This window comes from Martes martes (assembly GCF_963455335.1).
Source record: "Martes martes genome assembly, chromosome: 5".
Classification (NCBI taxonomy): Eukaryota; Metazoa; Chordata; class Mammalia; order Carnivora; family Mustelidae; genus Martes; species Martes martes.
Window position 1 is genome coordinate 7901748 of NC_137892.1, and position 25703 is coordinate 7927450.

The window sequence follows — 25703 nt, forward strand, 5'->3', positions numbered from 1 at the left end:
ACTGTCCGCACCGCAGGCCGCCTCCACCACCGCGGCGCTCCGCAAGGGAGCGGAGCGGACAGCTCCGTTCCCAGCGGACCAGCGAGGAGCGGCTCGAGGGATTGGCCCCAGACGAGCGGACCTCCCAGGCAAAGAGATGGCAGAAAGGGGGAGCAGCCCCGCCGCGGTGCGAGCAAGAGAACGAGCGCAGGACAGAGCAGCCGCGGGAGCGAGAGGGGGACATTGCGTCCCACCGCGAGCGCAGGGCGCGCGGGGTTCCACACCGCCGCGCGGCCCAGGAGTTCGGGGCAGCGCGGCCCTGGACCTCGGAGGGGGCGCCTGAGGACCACGCTGCCCCGAGCCGCGCCCCCCACCCACAGCCGCCCGAGCAGCAGCCCATCCGGCACAGCGCGGCCCTTGGAGCGGGCGCGTCCTTGCGCACCCCGTGCGCCCCGCAGCCACGGGAGGGGCCGGCGCCGCCGCCGCCGCTGCCGCCACCGCCGCCGCCTCCCCAGCTCCAGGGCCCCGCCCGCCCCCGGCCCGCCCCGCCCCGGCCCGGCCCTGGCCCCAGCCCCGGCGGGCGCCCCCCGCGGCGCTGCCCCGCCCCCGCCGGCCCGCGCCGCCCCGGGCCCCGGCCCGCCGCCCGGCCGCCGGCCCACCTGGCGCAGCGCCGCCCTCGGAGCCCGCGCACCCGCGCACACCCGCGCACCCCGCGCACCTCGCGGCTGCAGGAGGGCCCAGCGCCGCCGCCTGCCCACTCCCAGGGCCCGGCCCGCCCCGGCGCCCGTGCTCTCGGGGCGGACTCCCGGCCCTCGGCGCTCTCCCGCCCGGCGATGGCCCTGCTCGGATACTTCGTATTCCTCTACGGCCTGGAACAGGCGCTGGGCAGCTACCCGATCTGGTGGTGAGTCTCCCTCGCGTTCGCCTTGGTCTCGCTCCTAGAGGCCCCCAGCCGCCGTCCCCTCGGGCAGGGCCCCACGGTGGCTCGGAGCCCGCGCCCTGCCCCTTCGGCTCCGGGGGCCCGGGCGGGCTGTTTTCCTTGGCGGCCACTTTCGACCTGTTGGGGCCAGGGGTGGGACGCGGGTGTTGGAGCTTCCGGGGACATTGGTGTCCCGGGCCTAGAGGGTCCCCCGGCGTCTGAAGGGGCGCAGCGGCTGGGGAGAGGCGGGAACACGGTCGGCACAGATGGCATCAAGGGCCAGGGTGCCTGCGGCCAAAGGACGCGCGGAGAGCCAGCGGGTGCAGCTCGGGGGAGAGGGAGACGTTCCTTGAGTACCGTATGTTACGCACACGCACACCTTAAAACAAAGTCGGTGAGACAAGACCCAACAGCTTGGGGCAGCGCAGTTACGCAAGGACAGCGGGACCCGCCGCCCCAAGTCCCTGCCGCCTCTCGGGCTGACTCCGTGTGGGTGGGTGTCGGGGGAGCCCTCTCCGCGGCCCCTCTCCGCTGCGGGAGGCAAAGGGGGGCCGCAGTAGAACAGAGACAAGGCATCCAGGTGGAAGGCTCGTGGGTGAGGCCCACGGTTGAGAAGACTGGGGGCTGCCTCCTCCCCGCAGAGGAGGCCCGGTTCAGTGAGACCCTTGGAAATCGGACGATGGGAACGCAGACAAACCGAAGGGAGGGGCCCGCGGGGCCACCACACAAATATCAGGGGTCTGGGGGAGTGGGGGGGCAGTCAGGGTTACCCTCCCTTGGGTGTCTAATGTGGCCGAGCCCCCACCGGGGAAGGTCACCCGGCTGGGGGACGGAGGGAGCGGGGGAGTCGGTGCGCCGGCTCGCGCTCTGAGAAGCCCACGATCTGACCCTCCCAGTCGGGGGGACGCGGCGGGAAGACCCGGAGCCGGAGAGCAGGCTCCCCACACACATGCTTGCGGGCGCGCGCGCGCGCACACGCACGCCCAGGAGCCTTCTCCGACGGCTTGCCCGGAATCATAATAATTACGCCGAGGGGAAGGGGGGGGAACCGAGCGAGCTGAAGTACATCTAATCCGATAATAATTTTTCTCGTCGACATGGTTCAGGAGCATGGGCGCCCGGGTGGGGACGCAGGTCCAGGCGCAGCCAGGCGGGGCGGGGCGGGAGGGGAGGCCGGGGCTGGTCCAGGGACCTGGAGAGGCGGTTGAGCCGCACCTCAGGGACCCCGGCCGCCCCACCGGCGCGCGCCGCACCTGCAGCGCCCTGTCGCCTTGGGGCGCGGGTAGGGCCCCAGTGCCTGCGGCCGCGAGGACACTGACGCCCGGCCGGCCGGCCGCGGGCAGCCGGGGGGCATGTCCGAGAGAGCGCAGCGGCCGCCGGCTTCCGCGCAGGCTTCTAATTAGAACCCGCCGCCGCCGCGTTCCTGGGCGCGAGAGGAAGCGCCCTTCGCCCCCGCGCTGCTCCCGAAAGGAAGGGCCCTGCCACCAGCCTCCTGGCTACCGCAGACCTCGGGATTTCTGTCCTGTTGGCCCTGAGGCTCCCTGGCCTTGACCTCCCCCGACACACGCAGGTATGCACCTGGGCCACTTGTGTCCGTGTGAATGGACCCGCACATGCTCCGAGGTAACCCCTCATTTTCCAGGTCCGTTGGGAAGGGCCCTTCGGCTCTGCAATCCACCCCAGCAAGAATCTAGAGCAGCCCCTTGGCCCCAGGGAGAAGGGGAGCCATGGAAGCCCCACTCAGTGATTCTGTTTCCTGCGGGAAGGGTGTCTAGCAGACAGGACCTCAGGGCGCCCTGGGGAGGGCGGCTTGCCCTCCTCCGTGCCCGCAGACCAGCTGGATAGGGAAAGGACCCATGTCCCCACGGCTCACGCAGGCAGAGTACACAGGAGGGCTCACAGTGAAGCCTACCTGTTTCCTAGCAGGGGAAGGCCTCTCCATCCTCAAGCCCTACCTGGCGGAGCCTCCCACCGCCGCTCCTCCTTCCACTGCCCTCCCTTCCCCCCCTGGGGCCAGGGACCCTCTCTTTATAACTTCTCACCTTCACGCCCAGCCTCCCTAATTGGCTGTTCTGTTTCATCCTCCCTCCCCCAGACAAAGCTGCGGGGGCAGGGGGGGCCCCTTCTCCCCACACCTTGCATATAAAAGTGAAAGTAACGGGGGCCTTCTCACCTGCGGGAGCGCCGCTGGCAACAGTGAGGAAACAGCCCAAATCGGGAGTAATTAGGCTCTTGAAGTTGGTGTGTCTCCCAGTGGGAGGGGGGAGAGGGGAGGGGCTGGCGCTGCTGGCAGCGGCCCGGCGGGAATTCCAAGGGCCACCCGCTCCCCCGCTCCCCTGCTCCCCCGCTCCCCCGTGCCTACGGAAACGTCCCTCGCCCTGCCAGGGCAGGTCCCAGCCAAGCCTCAGAGAGACATACACACAGTCCCAAGGCCCCTGTGCAGACAGTGAAACTTGGGGGCCCCTCCTGCGGCAGATGAAGGGGTCCCCAGAGAAGGGACCCGAGAGGCCACAGGTAGGCGTGCGGTGGGTCCCTCTCCTGTCCCCCAGGAAGGCAGGCCACTCAGGAAGGCCCCTGGGAACACAGGATGGCAGCAGGGCCAAGGGGACACGCGGAGCACTGGGAACAGAACCCAGTAGGCTCCAGGGCTCCCCTGGCGTGCTCTGAGCCCCTCCTCCTGTGTCTGAGTCTGGACTGAGAGCACCTAGTAACCCCCTGGGCCTTGCCCGGGCCCTGCAGGCCGAGCTGGCTTCTGTCCTGCCCACCCCCCCTCGCTCCCCCCACCAGGCAGCTCTGCCTCGTTCCCACCTTTTCACCCTCACTGCTCTGGACTTCCAGCTGCCTGTCCCCTTGCCAGTCGCAGCCGGACCCCAGGCTCCCCAGCACAGAGTGCAGATGTTGCCTGGGTTGGCCCAAGACCTGCGCCTGCGAGGTCACCCCAGGTCAGATCCGCGGCCTGGGCTGTGCTCCCCACGCACTGCTCCCTGTTCTTGCCCTCCCCACCGCCTTCCGCAAGGTCCTCACTAGCAGAGGACTCACAGCTAAGAGACAGGGCCTGGCCCCAGGCCCTACTTGCTCCCACCCCCCAGAACCTCCTCTCCGCGTGGCCCTCCCCCCAACCGTGCCACCCCTCTGCCCCCCCACTGTTTGTGGGGTGCAGGTGCACCTGGAGCTCACGGGGTGGGGGTGTGCCCTTGTGGCCCCAGCCCCAAGGGGGCGAGGGGGAAGGGAGAGCTGCTGCGGTGAGGGCTTCCCAGTGTCAGGTGACTCTGACCTGATCTCAGAGAGCAGGGGCCCATGCATGAGACTCCCCACCCCACCCCCCGCCCAGCTGCCCTGCCCTCAGTGGGTCTGCACCCCTATGCCCCTCCTCAGGGCAGCCCTGCTCCCTCTGCCTGCCTGTCTGTGTCTGTCTCTGTCTCCCTGTGTCTCTCTGCAGCCCGGAGGCTGGTAGGGACCGCAGTTAGGTCACGGGACCAGAGGACTCCAGCCTGCAGGTGACCCTTCCGGTGCCGGTGGACCTCCGGGTGCTGGCAGCCGCGTCCCCCCACAGAGCCACCCACGGCCACCCTTGTGTCAGGGACATGGTCAGAACACCGGCTTCCCAGAACCACCAGGCAGGCAGGCTTCGTCGTCGTCCCTCCAGAGCACAGCGCACCTGTCTCCCCCACCCCTCCGGGTCCCCTGGCCTGGCTGCCCACACTCTCAAGACCGTGTCTCCCAGCCCCTGGCGTCCCTGCTTCTCACTGGACTGGCTCATTCGTAAGATGATTTTCTGCGGCATCTGCACAACCCGGCTAGAGTCCTTTGTGGCAGGCGGGAGGACCAGGCAGCTACCCTTAGCAAAGGGCTGTGAAGCCACACTTCCCACGGTGGGTCCTGCGTGCAGACCAGGCCTGCACGGCGGCAGGCGCCCTGTCCCCGTCCCAGCATGGGAAAGCAGAGCCTGGAAACCGCACTGGCCATGAAAGTCCCAGTCACACTGGACATGGCCCCCAAGCCAGAGCCGTCCTGGGACCGCGTTGTCCATGGAGACACAGGAGCAGAAGCGGAAGACAGGGGACGCTTGGGTGTGACATGGTGTCCCGCGTTTTGTCATGCAACCTCTTTACACACTTTACATACATACTGGGTTGGGAATTTATAAACCCCAAAACCCACGTTGTGAGGTCAAGACACACATTTACGTCAGCCAGCCGGCCTGAGCAGGGACCTCCCCGCGGACCACCATCCCTCCACGGGCTGGCCACACGGAGAGTTTGCATCTGCCCCTTGTAAGCTCAGTAGAAGGACCAAGAAGACTCGGGAGGCGGATGTGGGCTCTGGGTCGGCTGCCTGAGGGTGTCAGGAAGCCCACGTGGTGCTGAGAGGTGGTGAGTACCCCGTCGTGGCCAGGGGCAGGAGCGGAGCCCCGAGAAGGCACAGGCTGCAGAGGCCCCAGGCCCTGCAGGGGGAGGCTGGTGCCTCCGTCCCGTGAGGGGTCCGTCCTGCCCCTGGTCCTCCTGTCAGCCCCGCAGCTGCTCAGCGAGACCCCGCCCCCAGCGAAGGAATGAGTGAGGAATGAATGATGGCATCTCTCCTGTGAAACACAGAGCCTGGCGGGAGGGACAGGAGGACACAGCGGAGTGTGCCTGCTCCCCGGGCTGAGCTCCCCGCTCCGGGGCCGGGTCCCCACTGCACGTGGGGCAGCAGGGCCTCGGTCTCCCTCCCGGCCTCCCCAGCTGACACCCTGGAGGTGTCTCGCGCTTTGGCGCGTCCACATTCCTTCCCCAACGAAACGTGCCGCTGCCGCCCAGGGAAGCAAATGCATGGCCGCGGGCACGGGAGCCTCTGCCCACCTGCCAGGACTCGCTTGAAGTATGTGTCAGTAATCCCAGCTCAGCGGCGGGGCAGCACGGGCGTAAGGGGGCCGTGCGGGGGTGGGGTGGGGGCCAGCACGTGCCCTCTAGGCCCAGGGTGCACCAGATCCCAGGAGGGTCCTTCCAGGCCGCCGGGGGCAGGAGCCTGGAGGCCCGGGCCCTCCCCGTGGGCCCCCCATTGGAGGCTGGAGAGAGAAAGAGCGCCGGGAGGGCGGGGGGCAGGCAGGTCGGCACCCTTGCTGGAGCCCTCGGCCCCCGTCTGGAAGGAGAGAGCCCGCCCATCCTGTTGGGCAGCCCTCCACCCACAGGACCACCGGGCAGCCCCGCACTCAGGGCTCCAGTCTGGGGACGGGCGCCCCATGTCTTTGTGAGACCTCAGACCCTGTCCCCAAGGGGACCAACCCGGACCCTCCTCTGCCAAGACCCCGGGGGGTGGGTGGGCCCTGCCCTCCCTGCTCCCTTGGGGCCTGCGTGCAGCTCTGTGCCCACTCTGTGTCCCTGAAGGACAAGATGGGGGTCTTGTCCCACGGGTGCAGCACCTCGTGGCCTAGGAATGAGAGGACACGCAGGAAGAGGGGTTGGCTTCTGTGGGGCCTCGAGCAGGCGGCTGGCAGGGCTATGGGCACCGGGCGCCAAGTGGAGCAGGCCCGCGGCCCAGCCTCCTGCCCACCTGCCCCGGCCAGCCAAGGTCCCAGCCGTAGAACCCCTCTCCCTGTGAGAACGGCCTGAAGTAGCCCCGATGCGGCCACGGGGAGGGCAGAGCGGTGCCCACAGCCCACGGGAGCCCCACACCTGCTGAGATTTGCTGCCACGGAAACCGAACCAGGTCCACAGACACCTAAGGGCCGGCCGCCCCGCTGAGACCCCGGGGAATAGTGCCCAGGCGTCCCCTCCGTCTGCGGCTCTGTGCCCAGGAGCCAGGCCAGAGGGCCACCCCCAGCCCCCCGCCGCACAGTCACGGCGAAGCCCCGGCGGTGACGGCCACCAGCCTGGGTCCTGGGCACCTCCTTCCCCTGCGTGTTTCGGCCGGCACCTCCACTCCACCTTGAGTGAGACGGCCTGGCACTGTGCCCAGCCTTCCGTCTGCAGGGTGCTCCCGGGAGGGAGAAAACCATTAGAACCAGCGGGCGGCGGGTGTGGCTCACGTGGACGCAGCCACAGGCTGGGACTGGAGTCGGGGCCACTCTCCGGGCTGCGGATGTGCGTGCTCCGGGTGGAAGGTGATGGCCTGCGTCCCCCACGCGTATCCGGGGGTGACAGCAGTGCCACGCACAGAGGTCGCATCCTGCCTGCCTCGCCTCCCGGCCGCACGTGGTCGGCGTGTTGGGCCTCCTCCCAGGCCCCAGGCGAGACCACAGCCCCTGCTCCGGGACGTGGGCCCCCTTGCTGTGTGGACTCTTGGGTCTCTCTGGGCTGGGACTCCAGGGCTGGGGCTCAGAGGGCGACGGGGGTGGGTATGTCTGGAGGGCTAGGGTGCTCTGGGCTCGCGGGGTGCCCGGCGAGGCGTCCAGCCCGGCGTGGGCGGAGGGTGCCAGTTCGATCGCCTTCTGGGACAGCACCCTGCTCTGCGGAGAAGTGCACTGGATTCCTCACCGGCTGAGTCACCGCGCCAGGTGCAGGGTTAGGAAGTGGGTGCAGCAAGGGTGCGGCGGGCCTGCTCCCCCAGACCCGCAGGACCCCCGCCCTGAGGACTACAGGCCCCTGCCATGCTCTCCCTGCAGCCATCGAGAAGGGTCAGACCTCACCGTGATCCAGGCAGATGGATGATGGCTACAAGCCCCAGTCCCACGTCCCCTCAAGGGAGTGGCCCGAAGCCAGGGCCTCCCGTCCCTCTCTGGGACCGTGGGACACCTGGGAAGCCTGTGAGGCAGAGGGGGTGCCGGAGGGACTGACCCGAAGCTCAGTGTGGGCTCCCGAGGGTTTGTGAGGCCTGGTCCGTGCTGGGACACCCTCTGGCGGCCCCCCTGCCGGTATAGGGTAGGAGGCTCTGCATCCGCCTCCATGGGGCCTGGGAGCGAACAGCCCCCATGCAGTGTCACCCTTCCGGCCACCTCTGGAGGGACTTTGGGGGTGTCAGTGGGGTCATGGGACACAAAGGGCCCTAATGCAGCCGGCCAGGGGCAGGCTCAGGCCGCCACTCACATTGACCCCCAAGACCCGTCGGCAATGGACCTGGGGCTGTACAGGGCCCGGGAGACTTGTGGAGCTTGGGGTTGCTGGTGCTGGCCACAGGACACACCAGGGACTTGTCACAGACCCACGTTCGTGGCCCCAGACTTGCGTACGGCACCCTGACCCCCACAGCGACCGTGCTAGGAGGGGGTCCCGCAACAGGAGTGGTATCCCTAGAAGGAGAACAAGACCCCTGCTTTATGAACAACGAGAACGCCAGCCGGGTGTCCTCCCCTGAGCCCAGATGCCCGGTCCAGGAGGTCCCAGGGCTCCGTCCACAAGGCCATGTGGTCGGAGCAAGTCAGGGAGCGGCCAGCTGAGCCCACGGCCACACAGGGGACACCGCGGGGCACGGGGGTGGGGGGAAGCTGGCAGCGGCTGATTGTAGGCAGAGGCAGGAGCCTAGATGGGGACGCCGCGAGCTGCACAAGGGACGTGCCGCAGACAGGGGAGGGGAGTGCGGGGGGACACGGCATGGAAAGGGGGGCGGCGGGGGGGGGAGCGGGGGGGGGAGTCACGGCACAAGGAGGGCGGGCAGGAGAGGGATGGGGGGCAGGGGAGGGGTGGGACAGGGGCTGGGGGAGGCAGCACCAGAAGGAGTGGCGGTGGGGGGTGGGGCCTCAGGGTGGGGTTGGGGACAGGGGAGGAGCCGTGGGGGCAGGCGGGGCTCAGCACTGGGACGCAGGAGGGGTGCAGGAGGGGCGCACAGAGGCCGCAGCGGTGGGGCCGTGGGGTCAGGGACCCAACCCTGAGCCCAGCAGGGAGGCCCATCCCTGGGGCAGCGGCCAGGAGGGCCAGTAGTGGCTGGAATGGGGTCTGGGCTGCCTGACCAGTGGCCGCGCTCGACGGCTTCCTGCGGCTCACGCCCACCGCGGGCTGTGCTCGCACATCTGGGCGGCTCAGGCCCAGCACGCCCCCACGTCTCTGACTTGTGCGCCCAGCACGGGCCGTGCTAGGAAGGCACACGTGTGGTAGCGTGATAGGCTTTGGCGACCCGGATTCCAGTCCCGGATGTCCTGTCATCCCGGACAGTCCCGCGGCTAGGCAGAGTCCAGGCCCGGTGGGGGCCTCCTTCCCAGGGTTCAGCACCACATGTCCACTCCCGGAAGGTCCCGAGCAGGTTTGGCGCTCTGGGGGCCCCCGGGACAGGGAGAGGCGGCCCTTGTTGGCACCCCCAGGGCAGCAGCTGGAGCAGTGGCGACCAAGGGCACAGTCACCCGCAGAAGGCAGAAAGACTGCGTCTCGGGGCACGGCTGGGACCCTGCGTAGCCATGGTATGCCCTCCCTCCTTGGCTCTTTGCTGCATGTTTGTGTTGGTACCGTTGCCTCCAATGGTTCTGCTTGGCCAGGGAAGTCTTGTCCGCTCTCCACCTGTCCCCAGCCTGTGGGGCTCACATCGTAGGGTGGTACCTGCTGTAGGCCAGGGGCCGTCCCTGCAGTGATGTCCTTTCCTCCGGCACACGACTCTGGAGCCCAGACAGCACTCAGGACACAGGGGCAATGGCACCCCTCCCATCCTCCGTGCCTCCAGTCCCTGGCAAGACCCGTGGTTGGGCCTGTGCATCACCATCCCCCCGGAGGTGGCAGCCGCAGCCCCTGCCCCTCTGCTCGGAGCCCCTCCCTGCCATCCCGTCCTGCCCCTGGCCTCACCCCAAGGGCCCCCACGTGCTCCCACAGGGCTGTGGTTCTCCCAGTGCTGTCGGGCCGGGGTACCTACCTTCTGTTTAGGAATTTGGGTCCTGGGGGTGTGGGGAATAGTGCACCGTTTGGATTTTCCCCGGCTCTGTTGACACGTGACAGCATGTGAAGGTGCATGTCGTGATGATACATGTATGTTATCCGTGATCCCCACGGTAAGGTTGGTGAGCACCAGCGGGACTTTCTGTGTGATTTTTCTTTACTGGCTCCGTTGTGCCTTTGAGGCAAAGCCACAGCCGGTGTCCCGACCAGCCCCCTCGACGTCTTCCGGCCCACAGCACCGGCCCCCTAGGCTCCGGCTCTCCTCCCTCCTCAGGCAGGGTCGGCAGCACCCAGGCCCCCCGAGCACCCGGCTCTGGGACACGGGAACATCTCCGAAGCCACTCATGGGGCTGGGGGCGTCAGGCGTCGGGGCCGGAGTGGGTGTGCGAAGAGCCCAGCCAGGGTTGGTGGGGACAGGAACAGCGGGGCGGCCTGGCTGCCCCAGGAGGTTGGGTGGTGGCGAGCTGGGGCCTGCCCAGGAGGAGGCCGGCCAGGCGGAGGTGCTGGGGGGCGGGGCACGCAGGAGCTGACTCAGCACGGGAACCGGGGCTGGGAGCCTGGAAGTCCCCGCCTGGTGGATGGCTGGGGCCACGAAGGAAACCAGCCTGCCCTTCCCTGCTGTGACCCGGACCCTGAGGGCCCCCCCCAAGCCGGGCTCTGCGCTCCCTGCTGCAGGTGTGGGGCTCTGGGGCTCACCTGCCCTCCTGCCAGCCCTCCCCCCCCCCCCCAGGACAAGTCTGGAGCCAGGGAGCCAGCCCTTCTGCACTGACCACGTGATCTTTCTTTCCCATCCCTTTGAGTCTCCAAGTCAACAAGCACCTTCAGCCAAGAGAGAAATGATCCCGTGTGTGGACTTCCTTCTGGGTCAGCTCTCCGTCCCCTCGGGGTGGAGCGGGGCTGAGACAAGAGGAGGGAGGCATGGAGGGAGCCCCCCAGGAGCCAGGCCCCCGGGAAGCCGTGACAGGAGACCCCCCCCCCAACCCTGCGCCATCCCGGAATGTCCTGCCGCCAGACACAGGGTCTGGCCAGGAACATCCGTGGGCCCACCTCTCCTTGCCCGGTCCTGCCACAGCCAACCACCCACCCTTGCGTCTCCCAGTCTCACGCCCCTGAGCACGCGGGCTGGCTCGTCAGGAAAGAGAGTTCCACGTTGCGGGAAGTCACGTCCCGTGTGACCCCAATGAGGCCTCTTGGCTCACAGAGCGGAGGAGCCCAAGCAGCCCGGGGAAGGCTCACGGGAGTGACCCAGCTCATACTCCTGTGCCGACGGGAACCCTTGGCCCCCAGCCTTGCCCCACCAGCCATTCCCCAAAGCCCCTGTCCCGGGGCTCCTGGATGCTCGAAGTTGCATTGGCCTGGCCCCATCGTCACCTCCCTGGCCTGGTGTGGCCTCCAGGACCGGCCATGGCAGCCCTATCTCTGTCGGAGGCAGAAAGGAGCACGGCGAGTGACCAGCCAGGCCGCCTGGAGGGAGGCAGGCGTGGACTCTCATCTGGAAAGGCCGGGGAAGCTGTGGGAGGATCCCGAACCCCACCACCTCCAGCCCCTGCCCAGTGCTGGCCCTCACTGGGCCACCCAGCTAGCGCTTCTCGGGGACCCTCCCCCTGCGTCCCTGCATTCGTTAGAGGGTGTCACTCCAGCTGCTCCTGCCGCCTGTTCCAGGGCCCAGCTGGTCATGCCGTGTGGGGAGGGGGTGCACGGCCTGGGTCGGTGTGTGCCCCCGGAGCACCGGGCCGGGAGTCCTCAGCGTGGGTCTGTGCTGGGCGGATGTCCGAGGCGGGGCTAGCAGGGTTCAGTTCCAGGGAGACCTCATGGGGGAGGCAGATGCCTGGTGTTGGCCTGGTGTGGGCAGAGCCTTCCACACGTGGCCCATGCATCAGGCCATGGTTCCTGGGCCCGTGACAGGGGCAGCTTGGGGGGTGCTGGCCTTTCACCTGGCGGGGCGCTCTGGACATTCTGAAGGACAGTGGGGCTGGGGGCTTGCCCTGTGTGTACAGGCTCTCTGCAGGAGCTCCAGCCAGAGTCACAGCAGGTCCCACAGAGTTGATGCGGCCAGTCGCCCCCCACACTGTCCCACTGCCTTCCCAGACCCCTCTGCCCCCTCCCTGTGCTCCAGCCCAGGGGGGCCCATCTGTTCAACCCGGACGCCTCACTTCAGCCCACTGGCCTCCAAGGTTAGAGAACCCTGATGCGGGCCTGTACTCCTGCCGCCTCCCCGCCCACGCGTAGCCCACGGCCTGGCCTCCCTCCCATCCTGCCACCCTCCTGCTCTGCTGGTCCACGGAGAAGTGCGGGGATCCCCACGGGGCAGCCCCTGTGGCCTCCACTCAGAACTGTCCCTGTAGGCCAGGGGAGGGGAGCAAGGCCCAGATCACAGGACCCTTTGTAGAGAAGTGAGGCCCCACCGGTGGGTGAGGCGGGGACCTGGTCTTTCTGGAAACTGCGGCGGTCACAGGACGGTGGAGCAGGTGTGGAGGAAACGTGGGGAGCATTGGTCTGGCCTGGCACCCAGCACTCAACAGGGTCTGCAAGTACAAAAGGAATCAGCCAGGGAACAACCCCGTAAAGGAGGAACCAGCCCCACCAACACAGGCCACGCCGGGGACACACACTCGCTCGGGAGTGGGGAGGCCTCCGGTGTCCGACACGAGGTCAGGTCTGGCTGGGACACCTCATCAAGGCACAGGAGTGCGGACAGATGGGACCCATGGGGACCGCTCAGAGGGCTGGGGGGTTAGATACTGGGGCTTGTGTGGGAGAGACCCACGATGTCAGGAGCATGGTCGAGGGCATGGACGATCAGGGACATGGGCCCACTGCCTCCAGGAAGGCGGCCTGACTCACACACCTGGCTGCAAGGTGCGGTATAGTCCTGGGGAAAGACGGGCTTTAATTCTTAAGAGATGTTCTTGAGCAGGAGGAGGGCAAGGCGAGGAGACGGTGGACGTGGTGGCATGCCCAGGAATGTGGGGAACCACACGCCATCGGGGGGTTTGGCCAGGAGAGCATGCACAGAGGGGGAACCGCCCACGCCCCAGCTGGCTTCTGCAGCAAGGCAGAGCTGCCGCAGAGGGAAGGCGGGGAGGGTGACCCGCCCAGGGGCAGGGGGCTGCGGGGGATGGGGGATGAAGCCTGTGTCGGTGGAGAGACCGCTGATGGGGATGCGGGTGCAGGGAGGTGGGGCAGCGGCCCGGGGCCTGCAGGGTGTGCAGGGAAAGCCAGCGGAGCCAGATTCTAGCCGGACGGCAATGAGGAAGCTCTAGGTGCTGGAGGGCTGGGCTGGGGGCCTCCAGGCACGCCGGCCTGGAAGATTTTGGGGAAGGAGGGTGGAAGGAGGATAGCATCTCCTTCCTCTGGACGTCCAGAGGGTAGGCTGGTTTCTCTGACAGTGAATCCCCATGTCCCGCAGCTCTTACCACAGCTGGATGGAACTGGGTTAGACTCCGGGTAGGACTTACCTAAGGTCTCCGTGGAAACACAGAGGCGGGGCTGCTGAAGGACCCGGAAGCCTCTGTCCCTCCTTCTCGCTGGGGCTTAACCTCCCAGGGCCACCAGGAGAGCCTCTGGGGCTCCAGCAGAGGCTGACACAGCCGGCCTGGACGCGGTTCCTCCCCACAAACAAAGGAGACACAGGCCTTCCTCCTGGAGGCCACCGGGCCAAGTACCGACCACGCAGAGACCTTCCGCAGGGGCTGAGGGGCTGCTCTGCGTCTCCGCGCAGGACCTGGGATGCGGCTCACCGAGCCGCCGCGGCGGAGGAGACAAACGGGCTCCCCAGGCTGGAAGAGGAGAGCGCTGGGGAGACAGGCTACGGGTGGCACTGGACGGGGCGTCCACAGGGCAGGACTCGGGGTCACGTGGGGAGCGGGGGAGGTTGTCCACGGCGGCTGTAAATGAGATAACCCGGGGGGCAGGCGGGGGCGGTGGGGTGTCCATGGGCGATGGGATCCACCATTACCCAGGGGAGAGGGCGGGGGGCATCCACCGGCAGCGCTATCCGGGGTCCCCTGGGGGAGCAGGCGGGGGCGTCCACAGGGGGCAGGATCTGGGGTCACCTGGGAGGCGGGCGGGGGGTCCGCAGCGCTGGGACCCACCAGGGGAGCCGGCTGGAGTTACAGCTTGTCACCCGTCTGGTTGTGGGAGCTCTTTCCTGTAGGTCCACAAGAGGACCTGGCGCCTCTTCCTTGAAATCCAGGTGGAATCACACACAGTTACGTGGACACGGTGTGGTCACTGCAGACACATAAACACGTGCGTGACTACCAGCCCATGCATCACGGCGCTGCCACCACCCCGCCCCGCGCGGCCCGCAGAACCTTCCACGGGGACCGGCGCAAAGTCCTATTTCTAACCAGCCCCCTCGGGAGCCGTGGCCTTGTGGGCTGAGGGCTGAAAGTCCCGATTTCTCTCTCTCGTTTGCTGTTGCGCGTAGTTTAAATGTCACAGGCCCGTGCAGTGAGTGGGAGCCGCGACGGGACATACTCCCCCCGCGCCTTCCCCTCAGGCGGTTTCCAGCTTGAGCTCAGGGGGACCCTGAGCCCTGGCTTCTGCCCCATCTCTGCCTCCTGCACCTGCAACGCAGTCAGCGGGGGTTGGCGGGGGAGGCGGGGGACACCAGCTGTCCACCCTTGCTCCTGTGGGTGCGGACACGGCTGGCGGCTGCCTGATCCCCGTGCTGTGCTCGTCCCCCGATAGGTCGGCCGCCGCCCGGGCCGTCGGGCCACGGTCACTCCCTCCGCCAAGCGGTCCCCCAGCTGACCGGTCTCCTCCTCACCAGGTCGCTGGCCGTCGGGCCGCAGTACTCGTCCCTGGGCACTCAGCCCATCCTGTGCGCCAGCATCCCTGGCCTGGTCCCCAAGCAGCTGCGCTTCTGCCGGAACTACGTGGAGATAATGCCCAGCGTGGCGGAGGGCGTGAAGATCAGCATCCAGGAGTGCCAGCACCAGTTCCGCGGCCGCCGCTGGAACTGCACCACTGTGGACAACAGCCTGGCCATCTTCGGCCCTGTGCTGGACAGAGGTATGTGGGCACGCTCGCCGGCCTTCGGGGGCAGGTGGCCAGCCGGGCGTGGGTGCTGCAGGTGCAAGCAGTGCCCTTCACGATCAGGGGCCGCTCCACCTGGGTCCGCGGCACTGTGTCCCCGACGCTCTGCCTGGGAACAGCATCACGGGGAGCTCCGCCAGCTGTGCAGGCCTCATTCTCTGGCCGTCTCCCACGCTCACCCGTCCTGGGGGTCTCCTGGAGCTGGGAATGCTGTAGTTTCATGGAAAGAGTCCTCCTGCGTCCCCTTCCCCAGGAGAAATTGTGCCGTTCCAGGGGGACAGGCCTCCCACAGGAACCAGACCTTCTGGGCATCTTGCAGAGAAAATACAATTAAAAAAAAAAAACAAAAACCACGGGGTAGGGGAGGGTCGATGCACGCCTCAGGAATTGTCCAGGGTGCTGGGGGCAGGGCTTTACTTTAGGAAGAGCTAGAAGGTGAGGGTTGGGTGAACTTGGTGAACTTGGGGTGAAGAGCAGATTTTCACCAAAGAGAGTGGTTTCACAACGTCTGCAAATCAGAGGGCATCAGGGCCGTGGGCCCAGCTGGTCCCCGCTCTCTCCCACTCAGTGGGAACACCTGAAGGTGGCTTCTGTAACATGGTGGCTGCAGAGGGAGAAAGGATCCTTACTGTCAGCAGGATGGTTTCAGGGTTGGTCCACACGCTGCAGGTATCAGCTCCTCCTGCCTTCCCACGGGGGGAATAGTACTCCTCTGTGTAGATCCGCTGCATTTTATGATGCATTCATCCGTCGCTGACAGACATTCGGCTTATGTCCACCTTGTGGCCGCTGTGAACAGAGCTGCTCTGGACATTTTTGTACAAGTATCTGTTTGAATACCTGTTCTCAAACCTTGGCATATATTCCTAGGAGTGCAATTGTTCTGTGTAAGATCTGGGGAAAACGCCACAGGTTTCCACAGGGGCATCATCTTACATTCCCGCAAGCAGTGCGTGAGGGTTCCAGTGTCTCCACATCCTCACCACCGTGCAATTTCTGCCTGTTTCCTTATCCATCCAGTGGGTATGAAGGGAAATCTCATGGTTTTTATTCGTGTGTCCCTGGTGACTGATAATGGTGAGCATCTTTCCGTGGGCTTGTTGGTCATCTGTATGTCTTCTTTGGAGAAACACCTATTCATGTTCTTTGCCCAATTTTTTCTAAAGGATTTCTTTATGCATTGAGAGAGAGCGCACATGGAGGGGAAAGGCAGAGGGAGATAGACTCTTCAACAGATTCTACGCTGAGCACAGAGCCCAATTTGGGCTCAATCCCGGGACCCTGAAATCATGACCTGAGCCAAAACCTGGGCAATGGATGCCCAGATAACTGTGCTACCCAGGCACCCCTGCCCAGTTCTTAATTGGGGTGTTTGTCTTCTTGTTGTTGAATTGTCAGAGCTCTTTATATATTCTAGATGCTGCATTTTCTATCAGATCCATGATCTGCAAATAATTTCTCCCATTGTTTAGGTGGTCTTTTCATTGTTGTGACAGTGTCCTAGAATGCACAAAAGTTTTAAATTTTGTTGGAGTCCAATTTATCTACCGAAACATCATATTAAAGTAAGCACTGCCTAATCTAAGGTTACAAAGACGTGAACCTATGTTTTCTTCTAAGAGTTTTATACTTTAATCTTTTACATTTAATCTTTGATTTATAGGGAATAAATTTTTGTGTATGGTGTGAGCTCAGGGTCCAACTTTATTCTTTTGCGTGTGGAAATCCAGTTATTTCAACACCATCTGTTGCTGAACAGATTATTTTTTTCCGCATTGAATGGTCTTTGTGCCCTTGTCAAAAATCAACTGGCCATGGATGTGTGGATTTGTTTCTTGACTCAGTGCCAGTCATTGGTCTATATGACCATCGTCTTGCTAATTCCACACTATTTTATGGCTCTATACTATGTTTTGAAGTCAGTAAGTGCCAATCAAATCCTCCATTCTGGGTTTCCTTTACAAGATTGTTTTGGCGATTTGGGACCCTTGTAATTCCGTATGAATTTTAGAATCAATTTCTCCATGTCTGTGAAAAGGGATTTTGGGATTGTCATGGGCATTACATTCATTTAATCTATGGACATGGGATGACTTTCTGTTTATTGAGGTCCTCCTTGGTTTCTTCCAGCAATGTTTTTGTAGTTTTCAGCATATAAGTCTTGTACTTCCCTCACTAATGCATTTCTAAGTATTTTTTTCCTTCTTGATGCTATTGTAAATGGAATTGTTCTCTTATTTTCTTTTTTGGACTATTCATTGCTACTATATAAAATACAAATAATTTTTGTTTTGATCCTGTATCCTTCAACTTTGCTTAATTTTGGGGTAGCTCCGAGAGGTTTTTTGTAGGTTCCTTCAGGTTTTCTATATAGAGGATCATGTCACCTATGAATGGTGACAGTTTTACTTCTTCCTGTCCAATTTGTGTACCCTTGATATCTTCTTCTTGCCTGATTGTTCTACTGCTTCCAGCACTATGTTAAGTAGCAGTGGTGAAAGAGGGCACCCTTGTCTTGTTCTTGATCCTAGGGAGAAATGTTTCAGTCTTTCACAATCAACTAAGTGGGTTGCTGTGGGTTTTCCAAAACTGCCTTTTATCAGGTGGAGGAAATTCATTTCTATAACTCATCTGTTGAATTTTTGTATCCCGAAAGGATGTTGGATTATATCAAATGCTTTTTCTGCTCCAATTAAGATGCCCATGCAGTTTTATTCCTTCATTCTCTTAACTTGATGTGTTATTATTGGTTGATTTTCCTATACTGAAGCACCCTTGCATTCTTGGGATAAATCCCCATTGGTCATGGTCAATAATCCCTTTAACATGCTGGAGGATTTGGTTTGCAAGCATTTTGTTGAGGATTTCTGCATTGATATTTACAAGGTACATTGGTCTGTAGTTCTCTTTCCCTGTTGAGTCTTTGTCTCACTTTGGTATCAGGGCAACACTGGCCTCAGAGAATGAGTTAGGAAATGTTTCTTGCTCTTCTGCTTTTTGTAAGAGCTTGAGAAGGATTGGTGTTGATTCTTCTTTAATTGTTTGGTAGGATCCACCAGTGAGGCTTTTGTTTCTTTGGACGTTTTAAATTACCGGTTTGATCTCATTACTTGTTATAGGTCTGTTCAGATGTTCTATTTCTTCTTAAGTCAGTTCTGATATGTGTGTGTGTGCGCGCGCACGTAGGAATGTATCCATTGCGCACATAGGAATGTATCCATTTCATCTAGGTCAGTGTTACATTTTGGAAGGATAGTCTGGCCAAATGTAGAATTCTTGGTTGAGAGTGTTTTCCTCCAGTACCCGGAATATATCATCCCACTGCCATCTGATTCTGGTTTCTGATGAGAAATTGTCTGTTAATCTCATGCAGAACCCTTTGTACTTGACAAATAGCCTCTCTCACTGCTTTAAAGATTCTCTTTTTCTCTGTCTTTTGAGAGTTAATTAAAATATGTCTCAGTGTGGATCCCTCTATGTTTATCCAACTTGAAGTTTATTGAGCTTCCTGGAAATAATGATTCAAGTGCTTTATCAAATTTTAACCTTTTGGGCCATTATTTCTTCAAATATTCTTTCTGCCTCTCTCTCCTCTATCCTCTCCTGGGACACCTACAGTGTGGTGTTTGTTGCTACATTTGATGGTGTCCCACAGGTCTGTTCATTTTCCTTCATTCCTTTTTCTTTCTGCTACTGAGACTGCATAATTGCAATTGAACTATCTTCAGGGTCACCAATTCTTTCTTCTGCTGCTCAGCTCTACTGTTGAGAACCTTTAGCAAATTTTTTGTTTCAGTTATCATACTTGTCAGCACCACAATTTCTATTTGGCTACTTTTTGTAATTTCTATCTCTTTGCTGATATTCTCTTTGTTGAGACTTTGTTCTCTGGTTTCTTTTATCATTTTTGACCATATTTAGGATGGGTGATTTAGTCTTTGTCTGGTACATCCAATAGTTGTGCTTCATTGGGATACTTTCTGTTAATTTCCCTCTTTTGTGAATGGCCTGTACGTCTTTGTATCTTTGCATACCTTGTAATTTTTTGTTGATATCTATGCCTTTTTATCATTATAAGATGGTCATGCAAGAAATCAAAATCTTTACCCTCCTCAGAGTTTGGTGTGCTTCCTGTGGGTGGTAGTTGCTTGTTGTTTAGTGATTTGTCTTTAGCTTGTGGTCAGCCAGCGACTTGGCAAAAATTTCCTTAATGTCTTGGAGGGGGAAAAAAAGGAAACAAAGGAAAGAAAGAAAACTCCTTTGGTCTTTGCAGATTGGCTGTGTCATGAAGTGAAGGCTTCCAGCGTCAGCTAGTCTGCCCACAGCCCCGCCTTAGCCTTCACTTCCTGCCTGCACTAGGCCTGCAGATCAGCTGTGGACGGAAGCTTGCAGTCTCTCCTGAGCATGCTCTCTGCCCTTGGCATGAACATGACTTTAACTCTCCTGGTACACACAGCAGCTTTTCAAACCCTTAACCCCCCAAAGCAACTGTCCCCAACACTTTTCCCCCACATGGCCACTATAATTTTTTGTCCCACCTGGCAGCACTTGCTCATTTGATTTTCAGTGTCACTTTCAGTTAGCCACTGTTCTATCCTGAGAGAGTTCTGAGGTAGGCATCAGTTTTTCAAGTCAAACAGACAATTTCTTGAGGAGCAACATCTACTCTGCTCCCTCTGCAACTATCCACCCACATGGGAAAAATGCACACTGCCACCTCAAGACTTCTCTAGGCCAGGGAGGGTGGTGTGACCAAGTGAAAATGCCTCCAAGATCTTAGAACTTGTCAGAGACACCTTTTCTTGATTCAGCATTTGCTTGGTTTCTAAAAACCTTGAACTCCCTTCCAGGGCTCTGACAGTTTCTGCTCCATTCTTTCCCTGTTTCTGTGGAGGAATGGGCCTTTGGAGCTCCTCATTTGGCCATTTTGCCGATGCCACTCCATACTACCTTCTCCAAACTGGCCTCAGAGGCCATGCAGTGCCACATTCTGTTAGAGGAGGCAGTTATGAAGGCCCACTTGGGTTCTAAGGTAGGGGACCCAGACCCCACCCCTCAGGGCATACCGAGGTACCCCAGGGAGACAAACATGAAGGATAGAACACTCACTGGTTCAGCTGCCTCTGGAAAGCAGAGGAAGGGGCAAGAGATGTCTGGCAGGAAGAGACACTGGGCCCTGGGACTGGTGGTGTGCATGGAGGGGAAGACAGCTTAGGAGGGGTTCTGAGAGTGAAACCAAGCATTGCATGGAGAGTTGGCGGTGCCAGATTACATTTGTTCAAGTGCCTGAGGCTCCCCCACTTAAGGTGGTCATAGCCATGCCCACAGGACATGTAGGGAAGGGAGGGGGATCACACCATGTGACCTTGACTAGTGACTCAGTTGACTTCCTGGAGTGTCAGCGTCCCTGTCTATAAAATGGGAGACTAATTGCCACCCAGTTGACTTCACAGAGCTGCTGGTTGGGGTAATTACATGGTAGTCCCCACAAGGACAGCTGCTGCCATGTGTGGGAAGAGTTAGGGTCACAGGACACTGTGGTACATCAGCTGTGTGAGGGCCTGCGTGTGTGTGTGTGTGTGTGTGTGTGTGTGTGTGTGTGTGTTTGTGAGTGTGTGTGGTATGGTGTACATGAATGTCTGTGTGGTGGGTGGGTGTACATGTGTGGTATATGCATATGTGTGCATAAGTGTATGTGAGCGAATATACACATTTATCTGCACAGGTGTGTGTGCACACATGTGAACACACTCGTGTGGTGTGGTTGCCATCCACATAGGTCCTCTGCTGTGCCAGTGGTGTTGTGGCCCAAGGAGGCATGTCCATCAGGCCCCTAGACACCCCTGAAGGCTTCCTGCTTCCCCAGGTGAGAAGAAGTGTCCGGGACTTCAGGAAGGACACAGGAGCCTGACCTACCTGAAGAGGCTGCCAGCTGGGTGGTGGAGGAAGGCAGTGTCAGGCAGGGTCCGCCCCACCCAGAAGCCAGGGAAGGAAGCGTGGGCTACTTCTGGGCTCTATTCTGCCCCATGGTCTACATGTCTGTTCTCTGCCTGTTCTGCTGTACAGCTGGAAATCAGGAGGTGTGAGTCCTCCGACTTTGTTCTGCTTTTTCAAGACTGTCTTCACTATCCAGGACCCCTCGCCATTCTGTATGGATTTTAGGATCAGCTCATCAGTTTCTGCAAAAACAAAAGCTCGCATGTTTAGAGTGTGTTGAATCTGCAGATCACCTTGGGGAATATTGCCATTATGATATTAAGCCACCCAATCCATGAACATGGGATGTCTTTCCATGTATTTGGGCTTTTTTCAATGACATTGGGCAATTTTCAGCACACAAACCTTGTACTTCATTTGCCAAATCTATTCCAAAGTATTTTACTCTTTTTTGATGCTGTTGTAAGTGGAACTGTTTCCTTAATGTCACTTTTGGACTGTTCATTGCTGGTGCATAGAAAAGCATGATTGGTTTCTATTGTCAAGCTCATACTCTGTAATGTTGCTGAAGGTTTATCACTGCTGATGGATGTTCTGTGCATCCCGTAGGATTTCCATATCATTGGCTAACAGGACCAGTTTTCCTTCTTCCCTCCAATCTGGATACCCCTTCTTTCTTTTTCTTGCTCCTTGCCTGGCTGGAGCCTCTGGGACAATGTTGGGTGGCAGTGAGCAGAATGGACACCCCTGATTTCCTCCTGATCTCAGGACTGGCTTTCAGTCTCTTATCACTGGGTATAGAGTTCTTAACTTTTAAAGATCCAGGTGTCAGGATCTTCATTCATATCAATGAATACGTGACATGGGAGAATTTTGGTATGATGTGACTCTCAATTCTTTGATTTTTTTTCTGAGTTATATATGACAAAAGTCACATAATAATCTATTATCAAAAAGTTTAAAAATCTGTCCACTCATGTCTTGGTTGGGTCCTCCTTTCACTCTGTGGAAAACAAGGAGTTGGCAATGACCTAATTTACACAGAACTCCGTGGCCCAGTTGTTATCAACATGGCCTGGAAGCCTGTGTGTCCCTACCTGGGACAAGTGGGAGATGGTGGGTGTAGGGGTGCAGGCAGGGAGGAAGGGAGGGTGCCTTGGAACCACCCATGTTGTCCAAGGATCCTGGCCCATTTCCATGCACCCTCCCGCGATACATAGACCTGACTTGGAGACCGCTGGGGTAAGCCATCATTCCCACTAGGATGCAGCCTCACCCTCCCTGGCTATAAGCTCCATCGTTTCCCCCATATGTTCATACATTGGGTTGCATCATCTCAGAGCCCAACTCACAACCCTCCAGGTATGCTCAGACACAATGTCTTCAGTCAGGGTGGCCTCCAAGGGCCCTTGGCCTCTGCACCCAGTCCTGCTGCTCTGCCCTTCTGCATGACCACCACCCTCTCCACGGACACTCTCCTGGGGCCTTATCCACTCCCCACCTGCCTAAAACCTCACTGCTACACACAGACTTCCCTGCCCATGCAGAGCTGCCTGCCTCTGCATACCGTCCTCACTGCTTCCGACAGTCTGAAACTGGCTCAGCTCCTGCAATCTTCGTTCTCTCCATTCAGCCCCCTTCCCAGGCCCCAGAGCATCTCCAAGTTTCCTGACTCTGTGCCCACCATCGCTCTCCCAGGACAAGTACCAGGCCCTGCAGGGTGCCCTCACGTCCGCTGGGGTCCCCTGTCACACACAGCAGATGCAGAGTAGGCGTGTCCAGCATGAAGGCAAGGCGGCTGCTAGGGCACTGCCAAGAGTTTGCTCTGGTGCTTCAGAAAGAAGTGCCGAGCAGACAGGTGGCCTTCCCAGGGGAGGTGGTGCCTGAGCTGGATCTCCAAAGCTGTTCTCTCTTTCTTTAGAACACGTGTATGGTGCTTTCTGGGGCTGTGCCGAGTGTTTTACACACAGCAGGAGCTTGGACATAACACCAACCAGCAAACTGCTGCTCTAGTTGCAAGTGAGGATGTTGGGGAGTGGTGCAGGGGTGCAGGGGTGAGGCCAGGACTCCTGTGTGGGGGTCTGCAGGGTACCGAGTATACCTGGCGGGGTTGGGAGGAGAGCAGAGCTCTCTGCTGGGCACAGCAGGCCCACCGGGGCCTAGGGAGTGGGCACCCAGGGAGCAGACAATCCCCTGTCTTCTGGGCTATGGTCTCAGAGAGACCCTGTCCTCCCTTGCACCTCCTTATTCCTCAAAAGCCTGAGTCCTGGCCCCTCTCCTGTAAGGTGTCCACTTACACCTATGTCCTCCATGTCCCCTCCCCATGTTCCCCCCCCCGCAACTCCATAACCCATAGGTCCACTCCCCCGTGTCCCTTCCCCCCATCCACTCCCCCACGACCCCCATGTCCCCTCCCTGTATGCACACTCTTTTCTCTGCCCTCTACTGCCTCTGCCCCTCCTGTCTGTCCCCTCTGCCCTCAGCCTTCTCCCATTTCTGCCTGGTGAAAATTGTCTCAGTCCCCAGGCTCTCACCACTTGGCTTTAATGGGAAGAGAAGGGCCCCTCTCCCCCTTGCCCACTGCAGGGCTGAGAAATGGCGGAATTCATTGTGGCCCAAGAGTTGAATGGCCCTCAAGGAAGGAGCCGTCAGGTGCCCGAGAGAGAATCTAGCTCTGGGAAGCCATTGTGGAGCACCCCCCACCCCCTGCTCGCCGGGCTGCGCCTGTGGTAATCAATCTGATTGGATTAGGGTCAGGGCGACCCTAATCGTGTCAGAGGTCACCCCGGCTTTGTGACAGGGTCCACAGGGCGTCTGGCCACCCCTGCTGAGGCGGCCTCTTGAACAGAGCTTAATGCTGCCCAGCCAAGGGAGGAGAGGGGCCCAGCCGTGTGTGGACATATGCACACGTGTGTGTGTGTGTGTGTGCGCGCGCGCGCGCGTGCATGTGCACGCATGAGAGGCTGGCTGGCCAGCTTGGGGCGTGGGGCTGGCTCGTTGGGGTGGACCTCTGGAAGCCGCCGCTGGGCTGGGCGCTAGACGTGAGTCCAGGCTGGGAGGAAAGGCCCTCTGCCCTTGCTCCAAAAGGCAGCAGGCTGATGTAACTTGCACCATGGGGCAGAAAGCATTTGAAGAATTTGGAGTGTGTGGCAGCTATCTGTCCCTCCAGGCAGGCCCCCAGGCACCTGAAGGGCCTGCTTTCCCTAAGAGCAGGCCAGCACCTCCTCTTGACACGCCCCCCTCAGGAGGTGAGGGGGTGGGGAAGACCCAGGGCAGGCAAGACCGGTCCCAGGGCTCAGGGCCCCAGCAGACAGGCCCGCTGCCAGCCTGGAGAAGGCCTAGCCAGGACGTGCCCCCGAGGGAGCTCAGCGGCCACCGCGGCCCAGGTGCAGGCCCATGGGCTTTTGGGCAGCGTGTAGCCGCAGGGAGAGGGGTGTGGATCCATGCAGCCCCTCCCCCCAGCACCCCAGCAGGGCAGGGCACTGAGTGCAGGTCCTGGCCCCCAACCTGCATTGTCCACTCCCTCAGAGCCCTGGAGCCACAGGGCTGTACTCCCTCGGCCACGGTGGGGTCTCAGTGCCGGGGAGATGCTGGGCCTGTCCCTCTGCAGCAGGGAGCCGGTCCCTCGCGGTATGTGGGGAGGGGGCTTCACTGCCGGTGCAGAGATGGGCTGCCCCTCGCGGGGGGTCTACTCCTGGACCTCACCCACTGGACAGCTGAGTTGGGGTCCCAGTCCCGGTCCCTACTGCAGGACTCCCTGAGCCTCTGGGGCGGGGTCCGCTGGTGTCAATCAAGCTTTCAGCAGGGCTGTGCCCTCCCCCAGACGGTGGACTTCCTTCGCAGCCCCCTGCCGCTGTCCTTGGTCGGTCCCCTCGAGGGCCTGCCCTGCGGAGGAGGTCACTGGGACCCGCTGCACCGGGCCCCTCCTGGAAGAGCCCCTCCCCGCGGCCGGGCCCCCGGGGGGTGGTCTGCAGGCGCCCTGTGTGTCAGGGGGCCAGGACGGCACAGGCCGCGGGCCTCAGGGCTTGGGAGGGCGGCGAAGGGGACGCAGGCCCCGGGGGAGGCGGCGTCCCGAATCCAGGTTGCGACCCCTGACCCCCGTCCGAAAGTGTGTCTGTTCCAGGCGGCTGGGGGGGCGCGGCCGGGCTCGGGCCCCCCCACTTATCATTAACTCGGCCTGGCAGGGGGGTGTAAGGGGCCAGGAGAGACCCCGGCGGCGCCCCGCGGCGCCCGGGCTCGGAGCACAATGTCCCCGCGACCAGGACAAGATTAAGCACAGGGGAGGCGCGGGGCCGCGGGCGGTTCACACGCCCTCGGGAGAGCCGCGCGCCGCCGCGTGTGAATAGCGCGCTCCCCCGCGCCGCGGGCCCCTCGGCAGCGCATACCTCCCGGTTGCTATGACTGGCGGGCCACGGCCTAATCGCCGACCAGGGGGAAGCTCATATAGAGTATCGCGGGCCATTGTGGGCCTAACGCGGCGTGACAGTGCCGCACAAAGGCGGGTTCATTAGCCCCAGCGGGTGACCGGGACGCCGGCCGCGCGGTGCCAGGGGCTGCGGCCGCCGCGGGGCGCGGGCGGCATTCCGCTCCCAGGGCTCCGCCTTTGTGCGGGGCGCGGCCGGGGGTGGACCGACGCCGCCACCGCCGCCGCCCCTCCCGGACTCGGCCCGCTCTGGGGCCGCGGACGCCGGGCATCCTCCTGGGGCCGAGCCCGGGGCCCGGGCTCCGGCCGTCCTCCGGCCGCTCCGCGCTGGGGACCCCGAGGGCGGAGGGAGCGCCAGCTTGCAGAACGTTCTGGAAGAGCCTTCCCCATCCCGCCCCCCCCCCCCCGCCAGCATCTGCGGGTCTTTGCACCTGCGAGAGCTCTCCTCTTCGCCCCTGCTTCTGCAGCCGCCTCCCTCCACCCCTCCCTGCCCAGTGGGATGGCCCTGGGAGGCCCCAGAGAGGCCGAGGCCAGCCTGTCGCCGGGGTCGCGTGTGTGCGGGGCTGCCGCATGCTGAGAGCACCCCTGGGATGCTCTAGGAGCGGTGGGCAGGCGCGCAGAGAAGCCTGGG

The 25703-nt window shown here is 61.3% G+C and overlaps 1 protein-coding gene across 1 annotated transcript in view; it reads left to right on the forward strand.

Moving 5' to 3' along the window:
* Positions 1-812: 812 nt before the first annotated feature.
* The window catches only part of WNT3A (Wnt family member 3A), a gene marked incomplete at both ends in the record, with an annotated part of 39647 nt that continues 14756 nt past the window's right edge, over positions 813-25703 (forward strand). The window contains 2 exons of the mRNA XM_080804272.1: positions 813-883; positions 14447-14688. Coding sequence (XP_080660398.1) covers positions 813-883; positions 14447-14688 — 313 coding nt within the window. The remainder of the gene's footprint in view (positions 884-14446; positions 14689-25703) is intronic.